General features: G+C 36.0%; 1 protein-coding gene across 1 annotated transcript in view; it reads right to left on the reverse strand.

Moving 5' to 3' along the window:
• Positions 1-18,048, reverse strand: part of Macrod2 (MACRO domain containing 2) — a 1,827,576-nt gene that overhangs the window by 1,412,781 nt on the left and 396,747 nt on the right. The window contains exon 4 of the mRNA XM_013011026.1: positions 13,405-13,434. Coding sequence (XP_012866480.1) covers positions 13,405-13,434 — 30 coding nt within the window. The remainder of the gene's footprint in view (positions 1-13,404; positions 13,435-18,048) is intronic.

Here is an 18,048-nt window from a genome sequence, read left to right on the forward strand (position 1 = left end):
AGGGACAGCGCCCAGGCCCAGAGCTCAGGCCCCACGACCAGACCCCCCCAAAAAAAGAAACGGTCAGATAAGGCAAATGAACCCCATAAGGCAAAATATACCCCAAGATAAGCATTCAAATGTTTTTTTTTTCTTGCAATTGTTTCTAACATATTTATAAGATGAATTTTTGTTGCTTTGTATGTCCCTCCCCCCACAGTATCACCCGTTTTTACTGTATTTGATGTTGGTATAATTTGTGGAGGGGAAGAGAAAAAACAAATTGTTTAAATAGGATACAGGTGGACCCATTACAACAATGAGATGTACAAGACGTTATGTCGAAAAAGGAACTTTACAACTTTGTGGGGGGTGGAGATGGGAAGGGGAAACAGAGGAGGAGGCAACAATGCTTGATAAAAAATGTACTCATTACCTTGTCTGTGTAATTGTAACTCCTCTGTAGGGAAAAAAATAATAATCAGATAAAAAAGAAGCCATGTGGTAAAAAGAGTGCCACATACAATTAGATATAAACCTGGAAATTTTTCATCTATGTCAAGAGATCTGGGAAATTAATTTGATGTTTTCCTCTTACCTAACTCATGTAATTCACAGTTTAAGGGGTCTTAAAGAAAAAAATTACAGGGAGATTAAAGAAAACTGAAAGAGGTTTTACAGATTTTTTATTAGCAGAACTATTTAATTAGTATTATACAGCATTTAAATTCCATCAATTAGGTACTGTTTAAACTTTTGCCATGTACTTCTGAAGTTCTTTGTCTAAACAGGCCTTTTCTCAGAGAATTTATAGATTCATGTGATAACTGGGAATTATTTAAAATATCTTTCAAGGAACAGAAAAACAAAGGGAATACCTCTGTGAAGGAATGATGATGAAAAGCCTACAGTCAACAAATGAGAGACCTCACAAGGACTCCACACAGCCTCTATCCCCGCCTCACTCACCAGACTTAGGCCCACTTCAAAACCTTCAAACTAAAACAAACCCCGCATGGGAAACTTGCCAACTTGCCTTCTTGCCAAGTTGGCAGAGCCTTGAAAGTCTGAATGGGCTTCTCGATGCCTAAGATAAAAGCAGGCATTTGGAGCCTGTGATGTCTCCCTGGGCATAATCAGACCTTAGGTGAAATTCCATCATCTACTTTTATTTGTGTGTGATGTCAGGTATGCAGATGGCACAACAATTTAGAGTTCTTGTTCCACACATAGTTTGGCCATGAAATCAAGACAGAGTGAAAAAAACTCTTTAAAAGTAAACATGAATTAGGAAAGGCATTACCCTTCAAAGATCTCCTTTTTCAGCTTTGATCTTTCACCTCCAGCTACTATATAAATTTGAAGCATGATAGGACAAACTTGGGTCAGACAAGAGTTTCTTCTCAGATCAAGAACATGTATACTCATGGTAGAGAGAACAGACAAAGTGACTGGAATCCCTGCTTAATCCACCAAGAAACCTGACTTTTGAGCTATTTCCTAGCTTCTGTGAGGCACAGCTGAAATCATAAGCCTCTATTCCTTTCCAAATAAGTAAGCAATTAGAATTCTTGTGGTAGGGTTTTACTTTTCCCTCCCTCCACTTTTCCTAGCCAGTATTTCGTTCATTTCATAATTTAACTTGGTCCTAATGGCTCCTATACTCTTCAAATTCTTCTCATCTCCCACTTCCAAGGCCCTGTTAGTATCTGCACACTACATCTCATTCCCTGACAGTGTCAGCACCCACACTCTTTCTCTTCACATGACAGATGGGGGATGCTTCCACATGGACTGGAAAACAAAGGACAGCTTGCTTGTTATGAAGTTCTAAAAATCTCTCTTGAAACTCCCCTTATTTTTAATTTGTCTTTAAACACATCTTACTTTTAGAAAAGGAAAAATTGGCTTGCTTGATCTAGCTAATATATAGCTCAGGGGCCTTCATGGATAATCCTATCTCTGCCTATATACATTTACATTCATTTTTGCTTCTGACACCTCCCATACTCTTGACTTCCCCAAGAATTCCTGCCAGCCAGAGAAGCTGTCTCATTAACTCTCCATCTTATTTCAAAGCCAACTGAAATCCTTCTCTTCCCTCTCCAGACTGTATGATGCCTTAAATAATAAATAAGTTGAAAGAAATTAATGCTTTACTTCTTTTTGTAGTCCAGTACTATGGGAAAAAAAAGTTAGGTTAGAGGTTCCATGAAAAGTACTATATAGAACGAAATTTTATTGTATCTTATAATCGTTGGAGTACAGAGTCCCAGAGGAAATGACAAAATCAAACATGGAATAACACATTTTTCTTTCTCCCTCACTTCCTCTCTCTTTCCTTCCTCCCTTCCCTTCTTCTCTTCCTTCCTTCCTATAAGATCCATACTTAAGAGCTGAATTTTTTTTCATTCTCTAGCTGCCAAACATCTCAAAAGATAGGAAAGAACACAATAATCATGCTTAAGTTTAAAATGTCTTTAGGCGTACACAAACAGCAGCAAATTTTCAACCTGCAGTCCTGGAACTGATCCCACACATGTTTGCCAGGCATCTACTTATCCTGTAACATCAGTTTATTAAAAAGTCTTTTTAGCTTCAGAGTTCTTTATAACAATCATATTTTAAAAGTTCATGATGCCTACAATTTAAAAAAATTCCACTTCATAAAAAGACTGAGAGAACTCTGGAATAAAGAACCAGAGAGATGCTTTTTGTGTACTCTTATAAGTAAAAACTGTCAGAGTCTGGAGAGCTGTGGAGAGGAGGCACGTATCCTACTCTTAATCTCTTCTCCTTCTTCATCTTGTTCCATAAACACAATCCAATTATGGTGCTCCTGAGACAGGTCAAAACCTGCTCCAGAGTCACTCCATCATTCCATCATTTCCATCATTGTCTTGTAAATGATCTAAATTATTCTCATTTAATGACGTAAGGATTCAGAGAGAGAAAAATTTTAAAACTGACCATTTTTCTATCTCAGTTTTTCTAACTCACCTTAGTTAAAGGCTCAAAAATAAACATTTATCTTTTCAGTTTGTAGATTTTGATGTAAGCCACTAAATTTGTATATTTCTTTTTAATCATTAGAAATACTTGTATTCCTATTTACCATGAAATGACACAACAGACATTTGTATTTTCAGAATTTATTCACTAAGCCAAAGAAATATTTTCTATATGGTTTTCTATTGGCAATTAACTTAAACTTAAAGAGAAGCTGCTTTTAATCTGATCACATATCCTGACCAGATGCAAACCATGAGCAAATTCACACAGTTGCCATAAATTTCCACAACTGAAGTACCACTGCTAAAATCTTAGAAAGTATAAGACTTTCTAAAGAAAGCAATCGGCATCCTAAAACAGTCCTAAATATTTTAAGTTAGAAATGTGTTTTTTCTCGTTTTCTAAAGCTAGACTATTTTAACTAATTAAGATTTTTAAGGGACTCTATTAGGTTGAAGTAAAATTTTCTGTTTTTATATCCAAATATATATTTCTCTTATATACATATATGTATATACACATGAAAATGTGTATATACACATTTTCATGTGTATATACATATATTAATTTGAAGTTTTTCTAAATAAAAAACTATTTTTACAGAATCCCATTGTCATTACATTAATATTAAAATAGTAATAAGAGGTCATAATGTTGAGTATTTACTATGTGCCAGAGAGTATTCCAAGCATTTAACTTGTGTCAATTCATTTAATCTTCATGTGAACCTGAAAGGCAGGAAATACTTTAGGCTCACTAGAAATAAAGGGCTGAGGCAGATAGAAATAACTTAACTAAATAGCAAATGGTGAGCATGAAACAGAGCCTGGGATCACAGACAAGGAATCTGAGAACTGTACATTGCATCATGTTTGTTTGTCATATTGTTATTCTTTCATGGAGATGTTTTGTTTGCCAACATAGTGTGTACCTCTAAAGGATAGTAACTGCATTTCACCCATTCCTCCAAATGATAGAAAATACCAAATATATAGTTACTTAAAACACAAGACATTACTATTTGCTCCCTGTCCTGTTGAATAATTTTAGCTAAACATACTACATATAACGATTTTGAGTAGTGAATAAACAATACCATAACAACTTTAATCAAAAGAGAGAAGAAAAAATTAATTTTTAAAGCAAGCTGGTTGTAGTGTACAACTGTAACCACAGTTGCACAAAAGGCATAGGTAGGAAGATCATAGACAGGCCAACCTGGAAAAAAAAGTGAGATACTATATCTAAAACGTATCTAAAAGCATAGCCCATATGGTAAAAAGCTAGCCTCAGAGGCACAGAGGCTCTACGTTCAAACTCTACTAGTTCCCAACAATCAACAAATACTACCATACACAGATTAAGTATCTTTCACTTTCATACCAATTTATGGTCCTTTTTGTTTGTAAATGTGTTATACAGTATTAAAAATGTACAATATCCTATTCTTCTATTTCCTCTTATCACTAAATACAAGGTTTCTCTTAGTGTGGAATGTGATTGTTTGCACGTCTATGTTTTATTCCATTGAGGAAAAACACTTCAATTGACTTAACACATTAATTTACTTACTACTGAACATTGAATTCATTTTCACTTTGTAATCTAATATGATACTGTAAGGGAAATCAGGATGTGCTGATGGAGGACAAATGGATGTACAGACAAATTCTTTCAACTTCTTAATGTGCTTGAAAATTATCCGTATCTTAATTCTACCATTTATCTTTATACTTTCTGCAAAACACACACACACACACACACACACACACACACACAAATATGACTTTTAGCCAGAGACAGAGCTGCAGCAACACTGGATTACATAAATCAAACATGTTCTCAGTGGGTCTCTCTGTGGGCCACAGTGTCTGTGACTGGACTTCTAGGATCTCATCAGATTGGTGGCAATTCAGAATTGCCCAGTTCACTTCTCCCTACACGCTATGTTAGAACTCCAATTGAGGAAGAAGCAAATGAAGACAGTGCCAAAGAATGAAGTGGAATTCTTAACAATGCCAAAATCAAGATGCTTATAAAAGTGGTTCTCAAGGACACATCCCCATTTTGGGTTACTGTGGAGCCACATAAGATATGGAAAACCAAAGGAATAAATAGACACACCTTTGACTACAGTGAGTTCTAAGGGTCTTTTCTACCTCAATTTTAAAAAGTACACAAGAATTAATCCATAACAGAAAAATGGAAGAACGTAAGATAAAGATGAGTTGGTTCAATGTCTAACTGAATATTGTCAGACCTCTCCTGACTCCTGATTCCTACATTCCCTTCCTTCTGCGCTCTCACCTGTAGGCCTCCTGATCACCTGCAGTGTCCAGAATCAATCTCCCCTGAGATAGTCAAGATTTCAGCTCTACAATTAAGCATCACATCCCTTCCCACAGCTCTGCTCCCTGCTGGCACCAAAAGGCCAGAGTCCCTGGGTTTCTCTTACCATGGTGTTTTCCCAGGCTGGAGAGAGAACGAGAAATCCCTAGGCCCATGGCTGAGCCTTTTTTCCTGCTGAGCATGGACCAATTAATTAACTCACTACAAAAGCCATGGTTAACAAAACCCTATGAAGGGCAAGTCCAACACTCCTGATCCAATACTTTAACCCCTGATACCTGGTTTTCATCCCTCTTGCTGGCCACTATCCTAGATTCCTCTCTGCATGCCTGAAACTTGGCCATATCTGGAGGTTTAACAAGAATGAAACAGAATCACTGTAGGGCTTTTGGAGTACTGATTTAGAATGAGATATACCCAGGAAAACCCATTCTGTATGTGAAAGGAGCGTGAGAAGGCACCAAGCTTCGCATAGGTGCTTAAGTAATTTATTTAGTTATTTTGTTGGTTGTGGGGCTTGAACTCTGGGCCTGGGCATTGTTTGTCCCTCAGCTCTTCAGCTCAAGGCTAGCATTCTACCACTTGAGCCACAGCACTACTTTCAGTATTCTGAGATAAGAATCTCACGGACTTTCCTGCCCAGGCTGGCTTTGAGCCAGCCTCCTGAGTAGCTAGGATTACAGGCGTGAGCCACCAGCACCCGGCCTTAAATAATTCTTTGAAAGTTTGAACTTTGAAGCGCATTCAAGTCTCCTTTATATACATTGTTCTTCATGGTAAGAATTCTGAGTACCTACTCAAATGTTTTGGGCCCAGAATACTCTTCAGGATGGTTGTTCTGCCTCTAGGAGTACCTGAGTTTGAACTCATGGCTTGTGCTTGCTAGGCAAGTAAGTACTCTTCTACTTGAGTTATGCTTCCCGATCACTTTTTGCTTATTTTTCAGATAGGATCTTTTGTTTTTGCCTGAGGCCAACCTAGGCTTTGATCCTCCTATTTATTATACATCCTATGTAAGTAAGATCATAGCTAAACATCACCATGTCAGGTTTATTGGTTAAGATGCTATCTCTGATTATTCAACTGAAAGGGGCCATAACTGGCCATAGGAAAGAGGTTGCAATGGACACATGGTAGTTGTGTGATTAAAAAAAAATCTGTTGATGAATGATGAACATATGCACATGTGTGTCTGTGTATAGAAATCAATGTGTGTTATTGATGGAGATACATTGCCAGTGTCTAAGCTGTGACAGAAAATAGTTACGATTTCACCCCTTTTCGAGAATGCATTTTTGTATCTCACTCAAACTGCCTTAATGTCTAAATGGACCTTAATAACAAACAGGCTGAAGGAATTCTCTTTGCTGGTAGAGTTGTTGCGAGTTCAGAAGGTGAGCCACTAACCTAAGGCCACTGAAATAGCCCATCTTTGGGCTCTCTTAAAGAGGCATGAGGAGAGCAGAAAGCTTTCTGCTTTGTGTGCCAAGATTTCATTCTACACAAATGGCTTTCCATGCATTCCATCTGTGGCTAAGTGTTTGTTCTTCCTTTAGCAATTCTTACACACACCAAGAGCTTTTAAAATTAATCTGCCAAACAACTGCCTCAAAAACAAGGTATAGAATTATGTGCTGATAGAAATATATGTTTCACATGGTTTTTATTATATATGCAAATGCACATATGATTAAATCAGCAGTCATACAAAATTATGTGCACAAAACCCAAAAATAATTTGTATTCTGTCAGGAACTGTCATAGTAAATGTCTAACATTATACCTCAGGTACTTTGCCAGACTGGAAAAGAAAGGAAATTCTTTAAACAATGTTCAGTTTGGGTTCAATTTGTAGATTTTGGCTTTATTTTAATCATTTCATAACAGAAAGAGACATGGTATTATCTAAAGCAAAAGGTTACAAATTTTGTTCTTATTTACTGTGTAAAAATCAGAAAAGCTCTTGATTTTTCCCCCTGGTTGTGTTTCTTTCCTCTTTTATTATACACCCTACAGCAGCCAGCATTATAGGATTTGTGTATAGAAAGCATCCTTACTACAGGTGAATGAACACACTTTTAAAATAATTTTCTAAGACTAAAGTTCAAATGCCTAAGAGAGGGGATGGAATCTGAAGCAGCAATCCAAAGGTACTGAGGGCCAGTGATATTGTGTGTACTTTCAAATTATCAGCATAGTTTGAGGTGCAAAACATAAGCAAGGAAAGCATCACCCACATCTTAACTGCAGGATTTCCAGACCTCTCATTCACCTGCCCTGGTGTAGCTAAAGCAGATTAAAGAAAAGAAGTAGAGTAAGAATCAGTGTAAAAGGTAAAGAGCACTGAAGTGGAAGTCAAGAACTTCAGCTTTCCAGTCCAATTTTGCCCCCTATATAACTCTATATCTTGAAGGAAGTAAATAAGAATCCCTATGTCTTATCTTCCTTGACCGTGAAAATACCATTGCCAAATAAAAAGCAGTAACATTGGTATGATGTGAGAACTCTGGCAAAGATAATGTTGTGTATTTACCATATGATTTCCTCTTCTTGAGAATTTTTTTTCTTTTTCTTTTTTGGGGGAGGTGGGAGAGGGGCAGGTCTTGGAGTTTCAACTCAGGGCCTAAGTGCTGTCCCTGGTATTTTTTTACTTCTAGTCTAGTGCTTTACCACTTGAGCCACAGTTCTACTTCTGACGTTGTTGTTGTTGTTGCTGCTGCTGCTGCTGCTGCTGTTGTTGTTTGCTGCTTAATTGGAAATAAAAGTTTCACAGACTTTGCTGCCAGGGCTGGCTTCAAACTGCTATCCTCAGATCTTGGCCTCCCAAGTAGCTAGCAATACAGGCATGAGCCACCAATTCCTGGGCAGGGTTCTTAAATATTCCATTTCCCTAGCCTGCCATGCAGATAGGCTGGATGCTAACTTTCCTGAATTCTGACCACTGGAACAAGCAGTAGTGACATGTCATTCCCATTACTTATTTATAAGTACATGTTTTAAGATAACTAAGTTCTCTGTCACTGTCTCTATCTCTATCTCTGTCTCTGTCTCTATCTGTCTGTCTCTGTCTCTGTCTCTCTCTCTCTGAACTCTATGATACCCTTTGTAGCCATGTATCACATTCTTTGAGCTAGAAGACACAGAAACAGCCTGGGTCTCTGTCACTATCTATACAACAGACAGATTAAGAAAGCTGACAAATCCTATCTATACTGAAATGGGAGCAAGATGTGAATCATATTTTTTATAGCATATTATTTTGTTTTATTTGTTGTCATAACATTATATAGCCTATTCTGACTAACAAAGACAAATGAGAAAAAAGAATTTGCCAGTGTATGTATTTTTTTCAATATGCGGAACAGCTATGAAGATAGTCCTAGTAGTAAAACTAGAAAGCTTATAAAAATTATTAGAACTTCAAAGATCTCTATCATTACTTTAAAAGGTTCCTGGAAACCAGAATGTAGTCATTTATTATCAGCTGTATATACCCTTAAGAAATTAGCATGTGTCTGTGATTATTCTTAACATATATAAGAAGTATAGGCAAATTGCCAAAATTCCCAAGCATTTTAACAGAATGACTAAGTGGATGGGACCACACCACCATGTCTATTACTGCAGACTGCAAACAATAAAACTGAGGTAATAGGGATGCAGGTGAACCCATTGCAGCAATGAGATGTACAAGACGTTATATCGAAGAATGAACTTTACAACTTTGGCCGGGGGATGGGAAAGGGGAGAGAGGGGGGTGGTGTGAGGGGGGAGATGGGAAGGGATGGGAAAGGAAAACAAAAGAGGAGACAACAGTGCTTGATAAGAAATGTACTCATTATCTTTCCCATATAATTGTAACCCCTCTGTATGGTATTTTCACAATTAAAAAAAAAAAAAGAAAACACTGAACTAGAAAAACAATGTGAATGTATGTGAGACAAGCTATATGAAAAGTCTACATGTGTAGTTAGTATTAAAGAAAGGTATATGGAAAATAGTCTTCTTTGAATAAAAGGCTCAAAATGTTTTATGGGTCTGCACCAAAATTAGAGTTAGTAACAATAAAAAAGCTTGGATTCCAACTTAGATAAATACAAATATAAATAACTGCATAAATATTTTTTTTAAAAACCTGAGGTAATAGAATGAGTGACCTCATGGGGCGCTAGTAATCTGAGCTACTCAGGAGGCTGAGATCTGATGATCCAGGTGCACAGCCAGCCTGGGCAAACAAAAATAAGAGATTCTTATCTTCAATTAACAAACAAAAAGCCAGAAATGGAGGTGTGTGTGGCTCAAGTATAGATGCCGTCTTGAATGAGAAAGTAACGTGAGAGTGTACAATTCCTGAGTTCAAGCCCTGTATCACTGCACACACACACACACACACACACACACACACACACACACACACAATTGATCTGTATTCCAAAGATAAAATATTTGCACCAATGTCAAGTAATTCTTGTGCTTCAGAATCAGAACTGAGATTACAGTAGTGACCATTCTTTCCAGACACTTCTTGGCATAGTAACACCCAAAAGAGAATGATGAAGTGAAAATTTTTATGTATCATACAGTTTTATATATAGGGTTTTATCTAGATTTCACAATCAAGTATGGTAGTACACATAGAACTTGAGAGAAAGCCCTGAGAACCTGAAGATGTCACTTAAAGCTCAATTATTATTTTTGTGTGTGGTGTCAAATTTTCTTGATCAAATTGTATGATAGAATTATTCACTGTAGAATTCCTGAAGTGATATTCATCTAATTCAATAGAACAAGCTGATTAAATCCAAGAGCATTGCATGAATTTAAGCACTCCTTATTGGATGATTATTTCTTGTAATTTCGTAAAAATCACTGACAGGACTAGAAAGATTTGTCCTAGAATCCAAAGTTGAAAATTCTGAGTTTGGTAGCATATACCTATAATCACGTATCTATCTCCCCTTTGTGAAGCAGAGATGGGAAGAACATAGTTTGAGGCCAACCCAGAGCAGAAACTTAAGGAGACCCCAATTTCAACAACAAATCAGACATAGCAATATAGATATACTGGAGGTAGAAATAGGAGGATTGCAGCCCAGATCCAGCTCCAAGAAAAAGCATGAGGCCCTTGCTGACAAATAAAATAAAGCAGAAAGTATCAGGTGCATGGCTCAAGTTGGTAGAGTACATAAGTCCTAAAATCAAGTGCCCATACTGCATATATGAAAATAAACACACACACACATACATACATACATATGATTTTTAAAAAACTGGTGCAGAGACAAATAAAAATATTCCTTAAATTTAATTTTTAAATATAGCTTTCCCAAAACCAAGCTTGTATTTCAGAACACTCTTAACAGCTCTAGAAGTATATCATGAATTTAAACCTGTCAATGACTGACTTTACTGAGAGAAATAAAACCATCTTAAATACCTGTAATTTATCTTCATGTTGGGACTAAATTACTAATTTTAGAATTCAGGAATTAGAAATTATGGCAAAGCTAGCAAAATCAGCCATCTGGAGGAGCGCAATAAATTATATACTTCAGATAACAGAAAACTAAAGTGGCCTACTTCTGAAGGTTTTACCATTGCTGAAAATTCATGATGTCTCACTTCACACAGGACAGAAGAACTACACAGATCAACCCAGTCACTGGAACCAGTTCTGCATACACCAACTATACAGACAAAAAGCAGGGGGCCACTTAAAAGCAATCACCATGGTCTGCATCAGGGCTGCTGTGTATCTCAGCCTTCACTCCCACTTTTCTCCTTAGCAAACATAACACCAACTTCTCCTTTCCTTTCCTTTATTTTTTTAAATGAGCATATTGCTTCCTACAAACAAAAACTATGACAGGAATAAATATTTGCTCAAGTTCAAGGTTACTCTTGTATTCTAGGGAAATCTGGAAAACAGACTCTCCTTAGAGAGGGGGTACCCACATTTTTCACCTTTCCTACTCTTATCGTGCACTATATCTTTGATGGCTAGAGTGCCAGCAGCCCTCATAATTCTCTAAGGTAGAAGGCATACAATAGGAGGGAACCACAGAAAAGTAAAAGTATTATGCCATGGATGGGTGCCATGGTAAGAACTCTGCAGCAGGTGACACCACAGAATTAATGACCAATCATTCCGATCTCTATCTCTAGACTTCTTTTACGCAATTATGTTTTAATGTCTTTTAGCCTACATTTTTTATTACAAGCAGCTTAAGTGATTTTTAACTAACATAATTAGTCAAGTCACTTTTTAAAAATAATCAAAAGCAATAAATTGTCTTGACTAATTTGTCTGTTTTTATAACTTGATTAACGTGTCTATGTAGTCTCAATTTAAACCTTCCTTTATGGTAGTGACAGTATTAATCAGGTTTCTTAAAAATACTAATATTGTCCTATAAGAAAATCACCACTATGGACAATTTGTTTTAACAGTAATTTCCTTGTGAATTATGAGGAGCTTAGAGAGGAAAATTACTTGAAATCCACCTTCAAAAGGAAGTATTTCCTTTTAAGTTCCTACAAAAACAAGAGACAAAAAGCACAATCATGATTTTACTTATTTTTTAAAAAAAGATCTTGAAGATTTTGCTTGTTATTTTATAAAATAATTTAAGAGAGAAGAAAAGACACATCTATTAATCCCCTATATTATATTGCATAGCAGGTATTTTTGTTAAATGTTCACAACAAACACCTAAAGTTGATAGTATCAGTCCATTTTTAAAGGAAAGGGTTGAGGATACAAGGTAAATGTTTCCTGATGCTCACACAAGTCTGACTTCAAATCCTTCACCCTTTGTTGTAGAACATAGGATACTATGAAGAGAAATTTCTAGGAAATGGCGCTGTGGCTCAAGTGGTAGAGCGCTCACCTTAAGCTGAAGAGCACATGGACAGCACCCAAGCCCAGAGTTCAAGCCCCACGACCAACCCCCCTCCCCCGCAAAAAAAGAGCAATTTCTAGTTTAAACTCTTTCTATTATCCCTGCTCCCAAGATCCTACTGAAAAATCAATTGATAGTATACAGAAGCAATGATTAAAATTCTAATTTCTAAATAATAATGTCACTAAAACCTAAGGTTATGAAAACTTCTGCACAGTTCTGCACAGTTTTACACAGTCCCCCTTTTTTGAGATGTGTGTGTGTGTGTGTATGTGTGTGTGTGTACAGTGAAGACAAGAACGAGACAGTAAGGGAAAGAAGAAAAGAGAGAGGTAATGATGGGCCAAACTTATTCATGCCCATTAGGACCTTGTACTTTTTTTAAAGAACCTATTTATTATGTAATTTTTAATCCCCTACCATATATTCCAGGGCCTACAAATGCATTGGTCTGGTCTAGGAATGTGGCTTAGTGGTAGAGTGCTTGCGTAGAACGCATGAAGCCCGGGGTTCCATTCCTCAGCACCACATAAACAGAAAAAGCCGCAAGTGGTACTATGGCTCAAAAGAAGCACAAGAAACAGTGCCCAGGCCCTGAGTTCAAGCCGCGGGACTGGCAAAAAGAAAAAAATCATGTTTCTAACCTACAAAGCCAATATAATTAGTTATGCGATTTATACTAGAAAGATTCACAGTAAAGAAATCTCCCTTCTCACCTTGATCACTTTCTCTTCCACCTCAAGCCACACTCCCCCAAAAGTGTCAATATTAAAATCTTTATTTTGCAAATAAGTAGGTGCTATATTAAGTGCTCTGGCTATAAAAAGTTATGGAAAGAAAAACATAACCTACAAATGTATTTTCAGAATTCCTTTTGGAAGTGACTATCACCTACCAAATATATGTTCAACTCAATAGATCAGAGCTCCTGCATCTTATGCCAATCATACAGATACAGAGTTTGACAAGAAAAAAAAAGTATTGAACATATTTTAAGGCAGTGAAAAATAATATTTAGACAGACTGAAGATCTCTCTATCATAACTACTTCCTGGAATGTAATTATTTTTGCAATTCATAGCCACAACAAGAATAAGTTTCTTCAAACTGATTATTTTATGGTATAATAAAAAATATTAAGTTAAATAATGTCAGGACTTACCACCGCCTCCTCCAAGAAGACTGGCATTTGCTGTTTAAAAGAAAAGGAAAAACAATGAGTAATCTATACAGTATATGAAATGCAAGAATAGTTAAAGAAAATAACTCGTAATGATTATGCATCTCATATAAACACAGATAGAAAAAATGTCTTTTCATATAATGACAGTCTCTATTACAATCTGTGGTAGCATGAAAATTAAGATATTTAACTATTTTTCTTTTCCCTTCAGTACTTTTATCATATGTTGTGCTCTAAGAAAATTAAGGATGCGTTGAGATTTTTTTTTTTTTACAAATAGTGTGTGCATTTAATATCTTACTGTAGCCAACACAGGAGGTCATATAGACAAAAGATATAAAAAAAACAGCAACAAAATCAGAATTGGACTAAGTGAACTTGGGCTGGGAAGGTGGCTCAGTGGTAAAGCTCTTGCCTTGCATGCATGAGGCCCTGGGTTCGATTCCCCAGCACAACATACACAAAAAGAAAAAAAGCCAGAAGTGGCGCTGTGGCTCAAGTGGTAGAGAGCTAGCCTTGAGCTGAAGAGCTGAGGGACAGCACTCAGGCCCAGAGTTCAGGCCCCACGACCGGACCCAAAAAAAATAAAATAAAATAGACTAAGTGAACTTAACAGGCAACTATAGAATATTACACCCAATAGTTACAGAATATCTCACTTTCTACAAAATAGATGACTTCTTAGTATATAACTCGTCTTAATGAACACAATACAATTGAAATGATTTTTTGTATTTTATCAAATCACATAGAATAAGACTAGAAGTTAATAACAAGAGAAAACAGGAAATATACAAATACATGGATGGAGGCTGAAAAATTTACTCTGTGTGTGTTTGCATGTGCTCACGTGCGTATGCGTGCACACATGAGAGATTCTTTTATTCTCCCTCTGTATCTAATCTAATCTTCTGAGTGTTCCATTTTATCCAGTAGAGATAGAAAAATGTTATTTAGGTAATGTTGTGATTTCAAAAACATAACAGAAAAATATAGTGATAATCTAAATTAAATACCATCAAACTATCTCGAAATATTTTGCAATAAGGTAACTCAAGCTTAAATAGTAACAGGTTTATTATTTTTTGTATTGTCTTTTTATTTGGGGCAAAGAAATCAGTACTAAACATTCTTATTTATACAAAATGTAGCCCATATATTCATAGAATCCTTATAAGAACAAGAAAATTCCATTTGGACTTCATTTAAGAAATCAAATTTTCTGAAGAATCTACAGAAATTTTTGATAATATGTTATCATGCAAGTGTTAAACAACATGATATTTATTTAAATGAGCAGAAAATGGAATTCAATACATACTCTTCTGAGCTTTATTCCACAAAATTCTTATGTATCTCAGTATATATTATTTTATGACACTCAGAAAATCCTGCAGCAATAACTAGTATATGTCTAGGATAAGCAGAAGAGGTCAGAAGCTATGTACATATGACCATATAAGCTGATGTTAAGCAAAATGAACCCCAAGATAGGACTAAAGAGATTTTATCTTTCTTTCTGTTCTTGTTAATGCACTTATAATGTACTATGTGATTTTTTTTTGTTTCTTTGTATGTTCTTTCCCCATGATATAACCCCTGTTGTCACTGTATTTGATTCCAGTGTCCTGCATCTTATATATACATTTTTCTAATTTGGGAGGGGAGGGGAAATAACAAAATGCTAAATAAGGATACAGGATGACCCAGTGTAACAATGAAATATACAGACACTTTGTTGAAAATGAATTTTACAACTTTAAGGGGGGGGCGAAGGAGGAGGAGTTGAGGAGGTGGGGAGGAAAGGATGGTAGAGGAAAAACAAAGTGGGAAGTAACAACACTCAGTACCTTGCTCATGTAACTGTAACCCCTCTGTACAGTATCTTTACAATAATTTATATAAAGAGAAACCTGCAGCAGTATTTGCAAAGTATGTAGTAACAGAGATCTCCCATTTTTGCAGAATAAATCAAGGAAAAGGAGTGAAGGTCTTTTACTCAAATTTTTGTGTGCTTTCCTTGGGCCATGTATTGCCATAATTTAAGAGGAGCAAATATCAGAGCTAATGATTCGATCAAATAAATAATGGATCATTTGAAGAACAAATGCCCATATTCATGGCTCCATTAGGTTAAATATATGACAGTTTGCTGATTATTACAACATTAAAAGAATATCATAAAAATGCATAGAGAGCAAATGCCCTTGGAAGTTTTTTTCAATATGTCAATATTACAGCATCAAATCTGATCTCATGTAATATTCAAACTACAGAGCTCTTTAATTGCTTCTCATGTCCCCTGCTCAGTGCTTCCTTCAAAGAAATGAGCAGAGCAGCAGTGTCACCAATCAATCAGAAAGAAAATTCAACTCTGATGTCATAAAATCACCTGCCACCCTACTACTTGAGTCTCCAGATCTCTCAGAGTTTATAATAAAAATATGCATTAATATTTAACCCAAACTTAACATGCCCCCAAATTAAGCCTTCCGATGATTCAACAGGTAACTTGATACAGAAGCCTAAAGACAGATACTGAAAATTCTAATTGTTCTCATAACTTTTGGTGATTGAGAGAAATTTTATGGTCAACCCATGTATCTTTGGCTAATCCAAACACTTCTAAAAATCTGAGCTCCATGCATTTATAAAACCACATGGTATTTCCCACACCTGCTGATTCTTTATTTTCATATTTGACAGAGAACTGCTTTCTTGTCTATGGGTTTTCCATGTCCCCGAGACTCCATCTGCTGTCTTTCAATTTTCACATATTCATTCATAATGAAAAAAATATTCCCAACAACAAACAAAGGCAATAATAAATAGTAGCTTCTCACTCAAAGTATCATGCCCAGGGGCACAATAACACAATATACTCTATTTTCATCCAGTATTTTGCTCAATAAATATAGAGGTTTACTGTTTAGACAGCACAGCCCAAGGCCCATCTGTTTAAACAGGCACTTGTCCAATATATGTGGGTGGATAAGTGGGAGTAGGTATAAGAAGCAGAATTCCAGGCCTGGCCTACCATCAAGTCATTCTTACGTCAAATATGCATTTGTACCTAGATAATTGTATCTGTAACATAAATGTCAAAGCAATTTTCTCAGAAAAGGTGATCGAAATAGGCAAAGTGAATTCGTATTTGTTTGATGATTATCTAACACTTAGTGATCTGGTGGATTAGTATTTCTTCCTTCATAAGAAAATGAAAACATTTCTGTGTGTCTAACATTAAGTCATTTAATTCCTACTTTATTATTTGTAATAAATTGACATATAGTCCAATTAGATAGGAAGTTCATTGAGGACAAGGGCTGAACTTAGTTTGAGCAGCATCTAGTAAGCTCCCAATAATATGCTTTTTAATAGTAAGATAATTATAAATCAAGTCAATTCTTTTTCAGCACAAGAGATACTTGCTGAAATGTAAGAAAAGAATTGAACCCTACTCATTCTATAAAATCTATTTATTCTATTAAAAATTCTTGAAATGCTGTGATTAAAATGTATGAAATGGCTGGGTGCCAGTGGCTCACATCTGTAATCCTAGCTACTTAGGAGGCTGAGATCTGAGTATTGCGGTTCAAAACCAGCCTGGGCAAGAAAGTCCTTGAGACTCTTATTTCCAATAAACCACTAAAAACCGGAAGTGGCATTATGGCTCAAGAGGTAGAGCACTCGCCTTGAGCTTTAGAGTGCAGGGACAGCTCATAAGCCCAGACTTCAAGCCCCATGACCCACAAAAAAATGTATGAAATATACTTACTATACTTATATTCCTATCAAATTTCTTGCTAAAAGGAATAATGAACTTGCTTTTTGTTTGTCCTAGAGTTTCAGACAGGAAGTAAAGGAGAAATAAAAAAAAACTTTGATGATGATAAATATGATGCCTCTAAAATAACATTTAAAAAAATCTCTTCTGTAAGCATGCTTAATAACCAACACTGGATTCATATCTCTATGAAATGCCTCTTTTATTAGCAGGGAAGGAGGAGAAGAGTCAAGTTAAAATAATTGCTTTAAAGATTGAACAACTGGAAAATTAAAAGAATCCATCACAACTTAATGAATCTCTGTTTTGTAACCTTTCCCTCCATCAAATAGCTTCACTCAATAAGATGAACAGTTCCACTTACAGAAGGAAAATATTGAACAGGAAATAGGAAACAATGCTATCTGAGATTAATTTTATGCTGGTAAATATGGAGAATTTATTTCTAATACCAAAAACAAGTTATTAAAAAATTTTAAACTTTATGAGAATTGTTTCTTCCATTGAATTCAACTTAAATGTTCTTAGGTTTTAATATCTATAGGCATAAATTCACATTTAATATACTAGAACAAATAAACTAAATATGTCCTAGGTATCTCTTCCTTGGAATAATTTGCCTAAGTGAAAAGAAACCATGGCAGCTGTCAATAATATATAATTTCACATTTCTCAAAATACAAATAGAATACTATAATAATTTTTTCTATTAAGTTATTTTCTTTTTGGGGGAGGGGGAGATCCGGTCATGGGGCCTGAACTCTGGACCTGGGCACTGTCCCTCAGCTCTTCAGCTCAAGGCTAGCGCTCTACCACTTGAGCCACAGCGCCACTTC

Source organism: Dipodomys ordii, unplaced genomic scaffold, assembly GCF_000151885.1.
Source record: "Dipodomys ordii isolate 6190 unplaced genomic scaffold, Dord_2.0 Scaffold13, whole genome shotgun sequence".
NCBI classification, from domain to species: domain Eukaryota; kingdom Metazoa; phylum Chordata; class Mammalia; order Rodentia; family Heteromyidae; genus Dipodomys; species Dipodomys ordii.